General features: G+C 40.0%; 1 protein-coding gene across 1 annotated transcript in view; it reads right to left on the reverse strand.

The window, feature by feature from the left end:
- Window positions 1-19,429, reverse strand: part of LOC116320337 (spectrin beta chain, non-erythrocytic 4) — an 88,975-nt gene that overhangs the window by 12,377 nt on the left and 57,169 nt on the right. Inside the window, exons 26-33 of the mRNA XM_039598268.1 lie at window positions 7,200-7,463; window positions 3,908-4,132; window positions 3,596-3,685; window positions 3,089-3,367; window positions 2,708-2,838; window positions 1,943-2,147; window positions 1,453-1,698; window positions 821-955 (exon numbers count right to left, since the gene is read on the reverse strand). Of these exons, the coding sequence (XP_039454202.1) occupies window positions 821-955; window positions 1,453-1,698; window positions 1,943-2,147; window positions 2,708-2,838; window positions 3,089-3,367; window positions 3,596-3,685; window positions 3,908-4,132; window positions 7,200-7,463 (1,575 nt within the window). The remainder of the gene's footprint in view (window positions 1-820; window positions 956-1,452; window positions 1,699-1,942; window positions 2,148-2,707; window positions 2,839-3,088; window positions 3,368-3,595; window positions 3,686-3,907; window positions 4,133-7,199; window positions 7,464-19,429) is intronic.

The raw sequence follows: 19,429 nt of genomic DNA on the forward strand, positions 1-19,429 counted from the left end.
ATTTTTTTCAGAAATCTCTCAGAACATCATGCTATGTCAGGTTTAGGTGGAAACTAGCGAGCTAACTTCCTGCTAACTTCTAACTCCGTTAAATTTAATAAGTTCTGTTTTCATGGATGCCTGGATGTTAAACTTAATTGTTACACCTGGAAAAGCAGCAACGCTGATCATTTTATTACAGACCCAAGAAAATCTAGACAGTTTTTAACTCTCCGAGATGCTGCAGTGTTCGTTTGACTTTGGGACCAGAAGAGTTGGAGTTTAGGACCCAGATTACTCCAGGAGGCTACTGACTACAGTAACGCTGCCACAATCCATCAAGCAGTGCGGCTTCATAGCTTACCAAAGTCGTACTAAAACATTTTTTGACAGATTTTTGAGCACCATCACCATGTACCACATAAAATCAGATTATAAGGCGCACTGTCGATTTTTGAGAGAATTAAAGGATTTTAAGAGCGCCTTATAGTGCGGAAAATAGGGTACTCAGTTAGCCAGGTAACTTCTAAAATAGCACGCAAAAAATTATTTACACTTTTGCAATCAATATTAACAGTCAACGCTAACTATTAATTACTTTTTTTCAAATTCCGGGTGTTATTCCTTTCACATTTAAACTGTTTGCAGTCAGTTACACAAACTGGCTGTTAGCTACTCCCCAGATTGCATCTGTTATGGAATTACAAATAAAAAAATCACTAAATAAGTTTCTATAAAGATTCCTGCAGATCAAATCTAGATAATATCAATGGTCTTCCTTTAATTTTTCCTTAAATGAAGATTAGAGGAGGTCATTCTGTTGATCGATGTGCGGCTGTACCTGTGTAACAAGCAGCTGAATGTCCTGCTCGAAGGTGTGCAGGAGTCTCTGCAGTGTGCTGGTGTTGGAAGTGCTGCCCTGCCGAGCCCGAACCTCTGGCAACCTTCGATGTTTGTCATCAATCTGGGCTAAAACCTGAAAAAAAGGGAGTGGAGAAATTTTGCCTGTTTGTAGGGAAAAATAGGATAAATATATATTTTTGGAGAATAAATGCAGTGCAGCTTTGGGGAAAGTGTAACCAGAGACTTTATGTGGCCACCATGACACCACCAACTGGTTTTGGATTATTAGAGTCAGAAATCACAACATTTGGATAAGAGCGCAGCATGCTGAGAAATGCTAAAATTATGCACACATAACACCTTCTGCAAGGCCGAAACAGTGATTATTTTCCTTAAATAAAAGGGCAGAAATGCTCTATCAGCACCTGATTTACATTTTTCCTATTTTCTTAGATTTTTCAAGCTGTTCTCATCACGATGGCCACTGTACACTGTGGTGACCCGAGATAAAAGAAGATAAAAGTGTGAAATTAAATTAAAAGGATCTGCTCTTTATCATATCCTGAATTATATATGTGTGTGTCTCCTTTCGTTTAATTTGTAGCCCCGTCTCAGCTTTGCTCCTCTTACCTCTCTGCAATCGAAGAAGAACTTGTGCAGCTGGTGTGAAGCAGCGAGCATCTGACCGCGGGTCTCCATGAGCTCCAACAGGTCGGCCCAGGCTTCGTTCACGCCGTCCTTCCATTCGGCGATGGTGGCTGCCTCCGAGTGGCCGTAGTCAATGAGCTCATCCACCATCTGATTGACGGCTGTCACTCGCTCCTGGCCCACGCTGCCCGTCTCTGACGCAAACTCTGTAAACTTCTCCTGCAGGACCTGGAAGTATGGCAGGTTCTTTGTTGTTATTCACTAAACTTGTTATTCTTTCTATGTTTTATTTACGGCAGCTAATATATCTGCTAACTTTAAAGTATTCACGTCCTATTAAAGAACACAATTAGACATTACAATCAAATGAAACCCCTTTTGAGATTTTACTTTAATATTTAAATTTCAGGTAATAAAATCTGTTACCTGAATCTATTATTCATGTGCAGACGCCATCTGTCGACACACTTACTGTGACATGCTCAAAGTCTTGACCCAGTTCAGGCGAGCTTGCGACCACCTCCCTCTGAGCGATCCACTGCTCCAACTCATCCACCTCCCTGTTGAGCTGGTACAGCCAGTACTGCTGCTCCAGACGGCTCTTCCTCTCCTCCACCAAGTCCTTCAGAGACACGTACAGACGGTCTATCTGTGACTGACGCTTGCTGATCTGTTCGCTGTGTAAGAGAGGAGGTAGAGTTTAAGGTAAGGCTCAAAAAAAAGCTGGGAGGAGTGTAGCAGCCGTCTGCAGTTAGAAGTAAACACCCCCCCCCAGCTCGTGAGACAGACATCCCCTGTACTTTTTTAGGATTCAAATTTTCCCTTCGGATTTCTTCCCCACTCTCCTTTTTTTCCTTCCCCATGTGGTTTTATTCCATTACTGCAAGTCATTAACTTTGTCTACTTTGATTGTGTTCTCTCTTTTCTCTGCTTTCCTCTCACACCCCCACACGGTGGCAGCAGACGACTGCCCCGAGCCCGAGCCTGCTCCTTCCTGTTAAAACAGTTCTTTCTCCCCATCATCAGAGATGATCGTTTCAAGGTTGGTTTTCTTTCTCAAGTTTCTTTACCTCATAACATAAAGCTCTTTGAGATGACTCTTGTTGTCAAATACTGCTATAAAAACACAACTGAAGTGAATAATGAAAAACTTTTTATAATCCAGAGATTTGGTGCTTTTCTATATTTAAGATGTTTTTGTCTCTGTCAGATTTTGTGCATGTGTTTAACTGCTCACCAGTCTGGATGTCCCATCTCCAGCAGCTGCCGGCACTGCTGTGAAAGCAGGCCGATGGTCTCAGCGTAGTCCTCGATGGTCTGTTCCAGGACCAAATGCTTCTTCAGCAGCTGCAGCGTGCTCTGCTCATCCTGGCGGGAGGAGGAAGCAACACACGAGAAATGACACTTTAATTGCAGATTTATTCTGTGTATACACACACAGAATAAAACTGCATGTAAAAAATCGTGCTCACATTTGGGTCCAACAAACACAGTATCACATATTCATATGACAATCGCATATTCTGCAGAGAACTATGTGCGTAAGACGGCTCCTGTGATTTTAAGGAGTTTTTTTTTTTTTACTTCAGTGATAAATATTTCAGACAAATAATTTTACCTTCCCCTTCTCCTCATTCATCATGTGCAGCTCCTGCTCACTCAGCCAGGCCTCGACCTCGGCTGTATCGAAGTAGTACTGCTGGGCCTGGTACATGGCGTCCAAGACCAGCTGCCTCCTCTCAGTCTCGGCCCAAAGCAGAGCCCACAGCTGGGACAGCTGGTCGTGACCTGCCCTGATGCAGTCTGCCTCAGGGCTGCGTATGGAGCCAATGATCCCCGCCCTCTCCAGAACATCTTCAATTCTGCTCCTGTGGCTCTGCAGCTCCCTCTGAAGACCCTACAGCACAGGCAGAAAGAGCTATTTAGATGTTGAGAGTGTAAACAGATGGATTAGAACTCGGAGGCTGGACATTATGTTTATCACAAGTCATCAGTTATTTAGTGACTTGAGCTCTGAGTTTAAAGCTTAAGGGTGCAGGGGGTCTATCGTGAAGCGGAACGGGACCTCTGTTAAGGTTTCAGGCTAAGGCTGCAGTTTAATTAGCAGCTATTCAGGTTTTCTTACCTGGTTCTTCTTCATAAGCTGCTGGACAGCCTGCAGAGTAGAGCCGTGCTCCTGAGACATGGCCATCGGGAGGCGTTCCTGGACCCACAACTTCAACCGCAATGGTATGACGAAAAGAAATGAATATTTGTACATGTATGAATATGTGAACATGCATGTCCACACCTCATGTACAGATTAAAGAGAAGCCTGGTATATTTCACCTCAATTACAAATAGATAAAAAAGTAACAATAACAGAATTACAACATGCAATAACACGACTCCTGTGTTTTGTGTAGTGAGTGTGAATCTGGTTGTGTTGTCAGCTCACAATCTCGTCTTCCAGGTCTCGCCCAACTTGATGAACTTCCTTAGACGCCAGCAGGATGCGTCGCCTCTCCTTCAGCGGCTCGATCAAACGCACCATCCTGGCCTCCACGGCGGCCTGTCGCTCTGCAACCGTCTCCTTGACCTGCGTCTGCTGCGGGATGGAGGACGCCTGCACCTGAAGTTGCCCTACCTCCTTATACCATTCCTCCATCTGGGTCTCCATGGTCTGAGGAGGAGGAAGAGGAGAGGGTGAGTGTAGTTACCGGGCAGAAGAAGGTAACTGAGGCAGGAGAGAGGACACAAGAGAAACTGGATGGAGGAAACATGTCATCATGTGAGAGAAGATAAAAATGACATGAGTGAAATGAAAAGAGTGTGGCAGAAAACAGAAAGTTTACATGATTTTAGTTTGTTTTTTTTACTTAAATATAGTTGTTTTATTCCTTGCAATACCAATTTTATTTAACTTTTTAACTTACCATGTCAAAGTTTATAAAACATTTTTTAAAAACTGTAATAAATTCAGTAAATTTATATGTATTAAGCAACAGATGGATAAGATGAGACTGAGGATAACCCAAAACAGCACAAGAACAGGTGGTTAACAGACATGAAGTGTAGTGAAGGTTACTGTACCCCTTGCCAGGATGGATGCTGGGTAGTGGAGTTATGATGATGTGGTAAAGCAGTGCTAATGGCGGCCTGTTAAAGGAAGCTGTAAGCGGCATGCTGTGGGAGAGGAGAGTGAGAGATGTCTGGTGAAATGATGAAGCAATGAACGGATGAATCTGTGCGTCAGCCCGGGTCGAACCTGCTGTGTAAACGAGTTCCCGCCTTGCCCAAACCACCACAGCGGGAGGGCAAATTGAGAGTTACATCCCAAGATCACCGATTACTTGCAGGCGTAATGCAAGTGTGCCCAAATCTGGATTCTTTTATTGAGGTGACAGACCAAAAACATAAAAGAAATCGAGAAATGCATATTCATCAAACTAGTAACCCAGGTAACCCAGCTGTTTAAGAAGTTCAGGCTCCAGACTTTTCTAAATGCTCACTTTTCTTTTACTCTTGGTTTTGTATGAGAGGGAACATCTCTAATATGGTTAACAGGTGTTCTCAAGCACACCAGTCTGAGAGCACAGACGCTGTGCCATTTTCAGTTCCTATCCTAAAGGGAGGGGAAAGGAGCTACAACAGTTTTTCTTCAGTGAGTAGATGAACAGAGGGGCTTCACCCAGGCCCAGTGTGAGATAAAGAAGGACACATGCAAGTCTTTATCCTTGATCTGATGAACGTTCACCTACTTGCTCTCTATGCAAACTGTCATGCATGCAACAGGCATTTTTTTTTTACTAGATCTATAGACGAGTCCACAAATGCAAATAAAAAATGAGTGCAGTGCTGTAACAGAGACCCGTAAACTGTCTAACTTGCACAAATCTATTTATTTGCAATGCTTTTGCAATGTTCCAAATATCGCCTGGGTCCTGAGTCATTGACCAAGTCTTTTGGATTTTTGGGTTTTGTTTATTATTAATGATACTCGTGGTGACGCTTAGGTTGTTTATTTTTTGCGTACAGCTTTGCCTTGTGTTCCACAGGTCGGGTTGTCTCTACTGGTTATCATGCCTATGCTCGACTTGTTTTATTTTGGTAGCCTCATGTCTCTTGTTCCCAGTATTAAGCTCTAATAAACACTGATTATGATGGTGTGTCTCCACTCCACACAGGTGTCTCCACTCTGGCCAAATCGCCCTTTAGTGTATTGTATTGTATTCTATGTATTGTATTATGTACTGTGTACGGTTTTATTCTCCTTTTGTGCTTTGTCGAGTAGTCCTCCATTGCTGTACCCTTGTTCCATGTTCCTGAACTTCTAATGTTCCCGAACTTCTAATGTTTTATGGAGATTTATTCCCTGCTATTTATTTTGGATTCTTTTGGACTTTAGCTTTTGCACCATCAGCATTAAAGGCTGATGGTTTGAGGCTAGTTCCTCTGTCCTCCACTTGGACGCACAACTCACTTCTCACACAGCGGCACGTGACCAGAGTAATTTCACTTTCTTCATGGTAAACCGCGTGCGGACGTCTGCTGTAACACTGGATCTGTTTGCCTTTCTGACTTGCCTTATGAAAAAGATGTGCTACGCTTTTCTTCAAATTAAAAAAAAGGAATATTTAAAAATACCTGAAGCAAACAGCTACAGTGATACTAGTACTAATAGAAGTAACAGGGGTCAACTGTGAACATTGAAACTTACTAAAGTTAGAGGATATTGTGTTTACAAATAAATAAGCTCTAGCTGCATCCACTCACAGACGCCATGTTTAAGAATAAGTACAGATTACTATTTTTACTCAACGAAACATCACAGTTTTCCCACTACAGAGGGCTTATTTCTCACTCTCACAGAATTATACACGAACCAGATGTCTTGTGTTTAAAATGAAGATAAATGAAGATTAATTATTAACTTAATGCTAGTGTGTGCCATAAATAAATTATAACAAAATAACCAAATACGCGGCAAACACAGATTGAGTCCAATCAGGCACAAACAATCAGCTTTTAACAGGCAGAACAATCAGCATGAAACTGGCAACTATATGTGGAAATATTAAAAACTTGTCACCGTCTGTAAAATCTTGGGATGAGACTTGTGTTAAAGCTCACCTGGTTTGCACGAACACTGACGGCTTACGTTGTGTCCAAAAACCATCAATGCAAATTAAAAATTAATGCTGGCGCGAACTTATGAGAAGCTGACTTTGCTGAAATGAGATGGAAAGCAAACAGAAAGCTGTGCAGGCGCAGCGAGAAATGTTGCTGTTAGTCATTTTCAAACATGATGTTTTGTTTGAATATTAATGAGCTGAGGCCATCTCTGTGTAGCGACAATAACGTAAACAGTGATTCACTCTGAGACGGTTCAACATGCAAGGAAGCAAAGATCCAGAATTACGTTAACAGTTTAGGGCAAAACTGGGATAAAACTACGGAAAAACTAAGAAAAAACCCACAAACGCCCAAAAAAATCCAGCTAAAAATACATTTATATAAGGATAAACCTCAGCTAATTTACCAGATGTGCTTTTCTGTTCATTTACAGTTAAATATTTATTATTATCAGGGTAAAATTCAACAGAAGTCAAAACTCTGGCAACCAAGACCTCACTACCTGACAGATGAAACAGAAAAAGCATCTTTATACAAACGAAATCACAACTTCAGCCACTTCAGAGGTTAGAGGAATGCAGCAATGTGCCAAAAACCACTTAAATGTTACGTACCTGCAGTTTTTTGAGCTGCTTGTTGACGGTGGTGAGGTCCTGTCCCTGGTCGACGTGGGCCAGTTGACCCTCGAGCTGGCCCAGTCTCTGGTCGAGGCTTTCGTAACTCTGCACCAGCAGGTCGGCCTTGTTGGCTTCAAAAAGCTGGCGGGCTTTTGCCTGAGTGGTGCTCTCCAGATCGTGCCAGCACTCCCTGATCTCCTCCAGCTTCTTCCGCACCACCGGGCTGAGCTCCGGCTTCTCCTGGATCAGTTGCTGGCCCTCCTGGATGGACAGGAAATGGGAGGAACACAGCGGGAGACGGGGGAGAAAATTAAGACCTTTTATGTCTTAATGCGAAAGGATAATTCATTAACATACCGAATATGTATAATTAGCCCAGAGTATACGTAGACTGGAGGCAAATGTGCAAATAGAACATTTATTACTGAAAACAAAAGGCAATTAAGCTACAAAATGACACTTCATAATCACAAAGGCATTAAAAACACACAACCGATTATGATAATAAGGCCATTATGTAGTTTAATTAACACATCAATCAGCAAATCGACATCTCTAAATAGCACCTGGGGAGTACCAGCATAAATGTATAATCCCTGAGAATATATCGCTTTCATGCAGATCGCTTTGTCTGCACCGCTATGCATTTTATTTAAGCAAAAATCTAAAATGACATCGGCTAAAATTGAAAATTCAGGTTTGAAGCATGAAGGTTTAAAATTTGTTCAGCTGTGACGGTCTCCAGGTAGTTAAGTGGACATTAAAATAGCTTTATCAAAGTCGGGTAGATTTGTCTATTTGTAATTTTTTAAAAATAATTATTGATCTCTAATCCGCTTTTCACAATAAAAGCGTGGTTGAAAATCTGTGCAGTGTAGGATATCAATGAGGTTGTACATAAATAAATGAAACTATGAACCTAAAGCATTGAAAATGAGACACTCATTAATCTTAATTTCGTATTCAACCACCAGAAAATTCAATAGTAACAATTTTAAATAATTTTAATGAAAATATCACACTTTTTAGCTTCTTAACTCTTAATTTCATACATTTCTAGCTGTTTCTGGGTTTTATAATTCATTTTTGGAAGCTTTGAGACAGACATTTAGAGACTGCACAACAAATTGAGAAAATACTAGTAAACAACAAAATAATAATCATAATCATTACATACAGATGTGCTGTAATAACATGTAAAAATAATATGTAAAATACAAAACATATAAAATATGAAGCAGGTATAAATTTATAAATGTGTTTCATCGCATTTACTAGTCTTCCTGTGTTGGTATATTGATTCTGTGGAAATGTTGTAGGACATGTGTGTGTGTGTGTGTGTGTGTGTGTGTGTGTGTGTGTGTGTGTGTGTGCGTGTGTGTGTAAAGAGATTAAACCTCCTCCTACTAAAATGCCTCATAAATTACCCCACACGTCCCTTCCCCCATCTCTCTCTCCTTTTCATATTTCTGTCCCCTTTTGTACCTCGTCCCATTCAGAACCCTCACACACACACACACACACACACACACACACACACACACACACACACGTACACACTCTGTATGAATATCAATTGGATGGGGGAGGGATTTCACCGAGAAGGAGGCGAAATGAAGTCTGGGAGCAGGTGAACATAAAGTGCTGGTTTGTGTGTTTAGTAGAAAGAAAGGGACCTAAAAACATCCCCCAATATGAACAAAGAACGAAAGATTTCCTATAAACAAACACAGAAAAGCATTAAAAATCTAAGCAATTAACTGTGGGCCAAACTTCCAAAGTCCATTTTAGGAACACAGACTTTAAATTATTTGATATACACTGGAATTAAAATTCCAGCTTGCCAACTTGTCTTTATCAAAATAATAATAATACTTGGTAGTTTGTAGAACTGTGGATGATGGTGCTTTTCTTTGTATCTCAGTTGCTTGGTCAAAAGTTACAGACTGACGCCTGCTACAAAAAATCCTCTGAGTGCTACAGATAATCTCCCTCTTTATAACAACGTAATAACAAATATACAGGGGGTGAATACTTTTATAACTTATCCATCTGGATCCTTTTCATTACATTAAAGATTACGCTTTATTTGACTAAAACTATGGCTTGCTGTGTGACACAGACCACCCACAAAGCTCTTGCTGTAGTTTAGTCACTAATTAGCTGATATGTGCATCTGTGTATTGTTCCAATTCAGTTTATGGATACAGCTTGCTAACATTAGCAGATAACTTTGATGAACAAAATATGGTAAATTCTGTATAAAAAATTAACATGGCAGTGGCTAAAATGCTAATGTTGAAGCTTCAAAATGCACAGTCCAAAACCAAAAGTTGACATGACAATGTCTTTATCCTCAGATCATATCTGAAGTCCTTTCAGGTTAGGGTTAGGCTCCCAAAATATGAGACAACCATAGCTGTAAGGTTCATTTCCATTTTGAATTTAAAAAAAGAATAAGTAAAAAGGGTTAATCGTAAAGATGTGAAAATTTGATTTTACTGTGCAACAGAAACTGAAAGGACAAACTTTGTTTTTAAATATTTTTTTGAGTCGTCTGACCTATTTTTCTGAAGAAAACGCTAAATTTTCCACCATTTGGTTCTTGGTGGGTGGTATTTTTCAGACTGCCTCGAATTTTCACCAGGATGCTAAAGTATCCTTGAGCAGTGACTCATCATCCACAGAGGACAACATCCTGTCTCACTCACTCGAGTTATCATAAAATCTGCAGACATACAGAGCTGCATCATGACTGGAAACCGGAGCCCAGTGATGAGATAAGACGGCTTCCTGTCCAAACACCGAGGCCAGCAGTGCAGTTACGGGAACCTAAAGGCAGCACCGAGGTGTAAATGTGAGTGAGAGTCTTAAAGTAGTAGGTCATAAAAACGTGAGTCACTGAAGGTCAGCCAAACCAACAATCTACCTAAAAATACATTTTGATGATGTAACAGTACAATGCTAGGTTTGATATTTGAAAGTAAAATTTATTGATAAGCCTGGATTTATGAAAAATAATCAGATTTATCTCAATGCTCTACTAATTACTGTTTGTGACTATGTCACACAGTGTAACTCAATAATAAGGCATATGCAGAAACATCATAGGAGAGAGACTCAAAGACTCCTGCAAGTCATCAGGTGATTGGTGCATCATACATAGGTGCATCTTTTAATGTGCAGCTGTCCATTAAAATATAAAAGTACATTTTAGATAATGCTTTTAGAAATAACTGCCCAATGAAGTGCCCAGCGTTTCACAATGGTTGCTGAATGGCCAGACTTCCTTCTAGAACTAAGGAGGATGCAAGACAGTATATGGTAGTGCATATGGTACTCTATTCCTGCCGTATACACACCATATCTGCAACTGCTAACTTAATTGCCACTATGTGGGTACAAATGGAGAGGTGAGAAGAAAACGAAGCAAATATCTTCACACAGTCCTGCACTGTTTTTACACCAACACACACAAACACAAAGAAGGAGAAGTGGAATTATAAGCAGACAGACCACTTTCCGATCCTTTCCACTGCTAGTGCGTTACGTCAGCGTTCATTCTTGTGTGGTGTCCCTCCGGCTGCTGGTGCGTGCCATCCTCTGCGGTGAGTGGGAGGGTTTGTGTGGGCTCGAGCAGCTTCACCCACTAGCTCAAAGCTGCTATTCCACACTACTCATACTGTGTAAACTGAGTCTGCAGTTCAGAGAGGAGCACAGTATTCCACAGCGCGTACAAACAGCATCTGCAGACATCCCACGGCAAGCGGGGAAATCTGTGTGAGCCCCACCCCGTACACTGAGCTTAGAGTGCCTTTACATGTAAAGATGGGTCATCTCATTGTAGAAATACTCAGCCTGTGAAATCAGTTGTATAATGTCTTGTCTTTAGATCAGATTACAGATGCCAACAGGAAATAAAGCATTAACTTTTTTTGTAGATTGGGACTTCACGTTAGGATACTGTTGCACTGACGCTAACTATTACTTTGGCTTCTCCCTTTAAGTCAACACTATTGCTATCAAACATAATAATTTATTTCAGTGATTAAAATCACATAAATAAATAAAATTATAAAATAGTTTTTTTAGGAAATATTCCATTACTGAAGGCCGATTAAAATCCCTCAGTCACAGTTAGAGTTAAATCATCTGTTACACAGCAGCTGCCTTCAGTCTGAGTCAGAACTGTCAGGATATTTTTATTCTGAACGGACTAAAGTCAGAAATATGTTGCTTGTCGTTTTTTTTCTTCAGTATTTGCAGTAGTGATTATGGTGTGTCAATATTCAGCATAAAGAGTGCACTCTCCATAAACATTATTAACAAATATAACATGCCAGCAGGCACCGTAACAATGAATTGTTTAACGTGGGACATTATTATTGTGCCGTGGGGCTTTGGACTCAAATACACAGTGGCACTGCTCCCTCTGGGAGGGCCAGTTCAGCAGTGACCAAAGCTGCCCATGTACTGGAAGCTGACACACAATGTTCATACATAACTCCCCTCCACAGCCCACAGTGTGTCTTTTTCACACTGAACATAAAAAGTGGAGATAATTAGGCACTAATATAAAATACAATGACACTATCAGTTGGTTTTCCTCCTGTACTGTTCAGTTCTTTCAAGTCACCACCCACCTCGGCTCTATCTGTTACAAAAAGGCTGAAAAAGGTGTTTAAATGGACATATTTCACTTCTCTTTCATTTCTACTCATCCATAATCTTAACTGCTTTTAAAGCTTAGGGTTGCAGGGCAGCTGGAGACCAACCCAGCTTACATCATATATAGTATATAACATTATAAATGTTGATACTAATATTATAGATAAGGTTTCAGATAATGAGGCAAGGGTATATACAAGTAATCCAGTCAAAGCCAAAAGCTCACATTTCAGACTGCTCTAAAGACATTTTTCTAATTTTAAAAAGACAGGAGGTAAACGGCAGACAGATATTTAACTGAGGGGCTCCATAAGACACCCTTTATGATAAAAATAATTATTTTAAACTACGAGTCACTTTAAAAAGGAAAAATATCGCTTTAAATCTCCTCTTCTTTAACCTCCTAGGACCTGGCGTCCACATATGTGGACATCACATTTTGGGTTGTCTAGACCAAAATACTAAATTTTTGCTCTACAAGGGCCTGATATCCACTTACGAGGACATTATACTGCCACTGTTCTATTGAAATTAGTGAATGTCCTCATATGTGGATCTCATTTTTCTCAGAAACAAAAATCAGGTAAAAAAAAAAAATATAAAAAAATCACGTAATTCTTTGTTTTTACATTTATCAAAATGCCATGAAAGAGTTCGGGTCTTAGGAGGCTAAAGTACTGATGATGAAAAGCAACATACTGATGCGATTTAAGATTATTTAAATACTAAGAACCAGAAGAATGTGAGAGAATATGTGAAGTGAAGAAGAACAGGAAGTACAGTCGTGCAGGACAGACAGGGAGAGGACTCCTGACGGAGCACTGATGCTAACAGCAACAGATCGTCCTCATTCTGCTGTCTGGTGTGTGCTTCACAGCAGACATCTGCTCCCCAGCTTCCCCTCTGCCACTCTGTTGGTCAGTGGGTCTGTCACGGCAGGCCACAGAGCTACGTGTCAATATTTACTAGAGATGGCTACCACTTTTTAAGATACACCGATATTATAAATTTTATGATAATAAAATAATTGTTTTTAAAATAAAACTGTTTTTTTAATAAGGCAAAGTTCATACTCAAGTTTTAAACAACAATCTCCTATTCTCTTTAAAAAACCTGCACCCAAAGGATTTCATAGTTCAGCAATATGATCAATCCAATAAACTTAAACCACTCCATCCTCCCTATTCTGGTATTTTTGTACTTAGAGAAATATTAAAATAACTAAATTTTGCAAACTCCCAGCAAAAACAATAAGGGCCCCACCCTCCATTTCATGATGCTTAATCGACATAATCAACTTTAATTTGATGCAGTGTGGAAAAAAAAGGCACAGAAATAAATTATTTTTCAAGAATAATTAAATAGATTATCTGCCACAGAATTGCAGTTCTGTTCCCAAAGGAAAAAGTACTATAGCGTATATGTAACCTCATATGTGGATCTCATTTTACATCAGAAACTTTGGGTGTAAAATCAGGTAAAAAAACAAAATGAAATCAAGTAATTCTTTGTGCCCCTTTTACATTTATCAAAATGCCATAAAAGAGATCCGCCCCTGCACGGGTCTTACGGAGGCGAGTACTGATGATAAAAAACAACAGCTTATACTGATGCGTTCAGCTGCTGATTTTTCCTCCTTGTGGTAAATACCAAAACAAAGAACGACAGAAAAGCCGATCAGCTGATGAGGAGTTTCATGAAGAAGTGAAGCAAGAACAGAGGCAGTCGCTCCATATATCAGTTGTTGCTTAACGCAGGCACGCTTTACAAACAGAGATGAACTTACAGAGGACTCTCTGGGATAACTTCCTCGGAGATGAAATGCTGTTTGCTAGTGAGGCTAACACACAGCCGCTCTATCCTCATTCTGCTGTCTGGTTATGTGCCGAGTTACGCCTTCACAGTTTTGAGAGGTGCTTTTTGATATTTAATGGATCGGATCTACATTTTTATTTCTGCCGATATCCGATGGGTGTTACGTCAGTATCGGACCGCCACTGAAGCTAATATCAGATCGGTCCATCTCTAATATTTACATGTAAAAAAACTACTTTCAGATTAATACGCAAATAAAATGCGGCTTTTTTTTTGCATTCAAATAATGTGCTGCTCATGGGGGTCAACTCTGACATAAGGTAAGAAACCAAACACAGGGTACAATGAATTCTAAAGACTGAAGACATATTTATAATATTTGCTATGTGTCCACAGTCTTCATAGAGATACAACTACAAATCGACATTATTCCTTCAAAAGAAATGTTCAATGGCAGCGACCCAGGGTGATGGAAAGAATGTGATGGCTGGTATATATATTACGAAACTGAGGCACCGGTCATGTGATTTTTTGACACCTTGCACTTAAATGGAGACTGAAAGAATGAACAAATACAAGAGACCTGCGTGACCGTCGCAGGGTTTCTGTAGGGTCACACACTATGCAGAGGGTATATTTTTCTCCAAACTGTAATTGCAGACTCATTTATTCACATCAACACATGATTCCAGTACTCATGCTGTTGGTGAGGCTCACAAGAACAGGTGATGATAAAGGCAGCCTGCTCTGGGGTACTACATGTACTCACTCACACACGCACAAATGACCACATACCGTCCAGAAAATGCACAAATACAGAGAAAGAGACGGCTGTTCTTCCATCTACCTTAAAAATGCCCCCATTCGTTCCTCTGTGCTGCTGTAAAAGCATCACTTTGACTGTAGGAAAAGAAGGACTTCCTCCATCTGCTGAGTACCCTGTTGGCTCGAGAGCATTAGAAAGCCAAAAGTGCTCCAGGACTGGGCAGGTACTTACGTTGTATGAACCTAATAAGACTTTACTCAGACTTTACTTGGGTTAGCTACCCGTGTTTCTTACAGCCTGTATTTTGGTACAAATGTTAGCATTTTAGGTTTATCTTTGCAAACATCCACTTCATAAACAGGAGATGAGAGGAATTAGTAGGAGCCTGTTTCAAACTGTTTTGCCTGGTGAAAGTCTAACACAGAAACATTGAAAACAACTGCATTTTTTTTCCCATCTCAGTTACACAGCATGCAGGACTGTGTTTGCTATGTTTGTTCTCACTTAAACATTAGCTAGCTTCTATCCTTCCTGTCTGCTGTTTTGGAGGTCTTGGAAGTCATTCAGCTACCTCTCTACTGGTTGGGTGGACTCCTGCTCCACCATCAAGGTCTACAGCAGCTGACAGGAGCCCTTATTCTGCTCTAGAGATGTGATGTGAGCTGGAGGGCTGCTCCAACCACAGAGAATAGGTTCATGTGCTGCTGCAGAGGCTGCATAGCAGAATGACGACTGTCTCTTGTTACTTATTGCTTATAGTATAAACATAAAGTATGAGTAAGTCATTCAAGAAAACACCTTTGGCATGCACACAAAGATTCAGAGCCACAATAATAGGATTTTAATCAGAAAATGGAAATAATTCTTATACATGCTAGGAATAGCTGGGTTGCAGTGCAGACAGGGCAGACAAACAGACCCTATGGCGTAGGAGCTCTGTAATGAGCACATATATAGAAAGACACCTACACCTACCTAAAGAAGCTCCACATAGTGATTGTAGGGTCAACATCATCTATCCAGCTGGGCTCTATAATATGAAAACTCCTATCTTATACTATCTTTCAGGTCTAGCACCGTCCTCAGCATTATTCTCTGTGTTCAGTTCAGGTCTGCATGCTTTAATGGGAGCAGCATTGTCTGAACAGTGCATTTAAATATAACTGGAATTGATTGAGCGGAATAAAAATATATACCGTCAGAGCTCCATCTTAGTTTAACATCTTGCTCTGAGTGCGAGGGCCTCATTGATGTTTTGCTGCACTTACCTACACACACACAAACATGCCCATACTCCCTCATTCACGCACACATTCTCTCATATACTGCAGCGCCAGCATAAACCACAGGTCAGAGCTTAATGCAAACTGTATACTGTATGCAACTCTATATAGTATACAGTTTGCACTTACATACAGTACATAGGGAAAGCAAAGAGGTGCATCAATGCCCAGAAAAAGTTCTACTTTTTGCACAGCTGGTAAATTGTTTATAAAACTTTTATAAAGCTGTACTATACAAGCCACACAGATTGTTTTATTCTATGAATTTCAAGCATTCAAACCTAACGGGCAATTTTAAATCAATAACATGACTATTGTTACTTCACCACACCCCCTGGACATCCTGGGGAACATAACATAGTATGTCTTTGGACAGTTTGCACAGGCACCAGGAAGGTTCAAACCTAGAAACCTCTTGATATAACTGTCATGGTTATATAACTGTGTCGCAGGCAAGACGTGGACCCAAATACGGGACTTTAAGGACTTTCAGCTTTAATGCTGAACTCTTCCCAGACATACAAAAACACCAATGGTAGCTGAGAGGGAGAATTCAATCCAAGAACTAGGAAATTCCAGTGAAACGTGGAAGGAGGAATCACACAGGTCAATCGATATCTATACACACAAGTCAGGTAACGATGGGAGAGGAAACAGGTGGGAAGACCGCTGACACTAATTGGGAAAATGAGACACAGGAAGTGAAATCTAACACAAATCACATAACAGGGGTCAATCACCCCTCTCCAGCCTGAAGAAACTGCAGCTGATTCAGCCCGCCTTAACTAGAGGACAAAACAATATAAATGGATAATGAACAACATTTCCATTCTTCTGTTCTTATTCATTGTATTCTTTAAGTCTTTTAGTGCTTAGACCAGTTTGGTCTAAGCTTTCGATACACTGTATGTCATTATCCACTTTTCTAAAGAACTTCTAGCAGCAACACGACAGTGAAAACACAGAAGAAAACATGAGTCCAAAAGAGCACGCAAGCTTATCAAAAGTGGTTTCTCAATCCTGTAGCCACAATTAAACTTGACTCATAGAGAGAAGTGCACAATACACAAAACAAACCCTGTTTTGTTTTTTCAGACCCTAAACACCACAAAACACCACAACCATGATCATATATAAAATGTTTTTCAAGCCTCACAGGTGAGTAGGCACAAAGTACAAAGCCTGTGTTATCATACTTAACAGGAGATTATAGATTTTCCTGATATTTCTGTTTTATGCTTCAAACAGTGGATGCATCATGACTGGCATCACAGTGACTCAGTGGTTATCACTGTGTAGAGCCCTTCTCTGTGGAGTTTGCATATTCTCCCTGTGCTTGTGAAGCTTTGCTTCAGTTTTGGATCATAGTTCTCCCAAATCCCACCCTGTACCCCCCATTTATAATTATTTCTATTTATAGTGTCATTAATTTCTTTATTATTATTATCACTACTACTTCTACTAGTAGTAGTAGCACTAGTGGTGGTGGTATTATAATTACTGATGATATTGGTCTTATTATATTGTTGTAATTGTTGTTATTAAGAATTATATGTCTTAAATATCCACATAACTCACATACATACACATACAACTCATACATAATATTATTGAAATATGCAAATATGTACAAATGTTTTGTTGCTGTTGTTGTTATTAGTTTTGAGATTTTCACCGCACATTTTGTCATGTTGTCTATTCCACAGTTCCACAAAAACGTCATCACTGTATAGTTAAGAATGAGATTCAATGTGCTTTTCGATAACTCTTCTATACAATGAAATAAAAACAGAACAAAATAAAAGTGATAGAAATGAAATGATAGCAGAGAATAAAAATATGCACTCTAAGAGAAAAACAGGGTACAGCGTGCATATGGTGCAAAACTGTTACTAAAATTGCTCAGGTTATGCAATATTACAGCTGTAGAACAAGTCTGAAGTGTAGTGAAAACGACACTTAGTTATTTCTCCAACAATATATAAACAATGCTTTCTGTGTCGACCCAGGACAGTGAGATTCTTACTTTTGAGAGTTTTGCTTCATGGTTAAACACTTTTTTTTGTTGTTGATCTTCCAAAGCCGAAACTGCGCGTGAAATATAACACAGGCTACTATTTGACTTTTCCTTGTTTTCTGGTATTTGCAATCTATTGCAATGGTGGATGATTATTGATTTTTTATTTCTATAGTACGCTTGGTACATTCACCACAAACCAATCAGCTCCAATCAGCTGTGATATAACACAGAGACTGTGTGAAAGTTGGATCCCAGCAGCAGACGCTGAGATTGCCAATCTTAACGAGTTAATGAGGCCAATTAACTGTCAAGGATAATAAGTGACGAGGACAGGAATCAAAAGCCCACTGGGTTTTGGGCGAGCAACTGGGTGGGTTAAGAGGGTATTTTTACTGTGCACTCACACATCCCCCCACACGCTCACGCACACGCTGATAAGCACAATCTGCTGCAACTGAACCAAATCTCCATTAACGGTGAGCAGCCTCTGTTTTGGATCCATCACAGTGAAGCTACATGACAGACATTACAGAATGACTCGGCAGCTCTTTACAAACAGTACATCGTCTGAAAGCGCACAGATGGCATTTACATCGATTCTGACCCTGTAAATAGAAAGTCTCAGGTTTTATTTGCAGTCGGAAAGAAGAAACCCGCACTAGTAGCTCAACAAACCCATATTATTACATCTGTGCTCTTTGTTTCTGTTTAGTAAACCCTTTTGTCTTCAAGCTTTGACTTTTAACTGTCACTCAGGGCATCCATTCACAAACTTTGTCACACTACAGAAATTATAAGCCACACATATTGAGATTTGTTTATCCAGCCTGTCATCAGGAAGCCCAGTCATCCTGCAGCTACAGTACGACTATTGATTAGACACTACATTATACATCCAGAACACTGCAAACCTCAGCTTATTAGATTTGGACCTCTATACTACACTACATTAACATCTATTGCAGTAAGCTGAATGCCAGTACTCCAAGACTTTTGTGTCTTACACTGAGACTGAGCTAGAGGGAGCTTTACATATGGCTATAATGGCTCCTCCATCTCAGTCGTCTCAGATTTTCTGACATTAACAGAAAGATGGAGGAAGAGGAGACGCAAGAATGGAGTCAGTGTGATTAAGAATTAGGACGTCTTTCTCTCTCCTGAGTCATTTTGAGGAGATGGCACCTATCAAATGTATAGAAATCAGAAAAGTTAATCGTTTAAAAGGCAAATGTCTGGCATCTGATTACTGATGCTTCAACACTGATTATGGACATTCCGAGGAGTCATGGCAACAAACAATATAATTTGGCAACAGTATAACCAAAGAAGGCAACAAATGCATTTTCTCTTCAGAAGAAGAGTTTATATTTGAGCATACTGGCAAAACACAAACTCTAAATAATACTTGGAAAGTCAGATTTTGTCCATTTTTGCCAAATAAACTTTAAATCTCACTCCACCTGAAAACAGTAATTGCATCATGTGTTAACCAGCCAGATTTCCTTAATTATGTTTTTTATACTTATACCTGTCAGACTGAAAAGCAACTGTCCAAGAGCACTTCTATCCTCCCTTTGTTTATTATTGAAAGTTAAATCAGAGTATAAATGATTCAACCAGAATAAAATCAAATTCACTTGTGACAGATAGTTCGGTGCCCTTTTACTACTGTTAA

Source organism: Oreochromis aureus, linkage group 14 (assembly GCF_013358895.1).
Source record: "Oreochromis aureus strain Israel breed Guangdong linkage group 14, ZZ_aureus, whole genome shotgun sequence".
Lineage (NCBI taxonomy): Eukaryota > Metazoa > Chordata > Actinopteri > Cichliformes > Cichlidae > Oreochromis > Oreochromis aureus.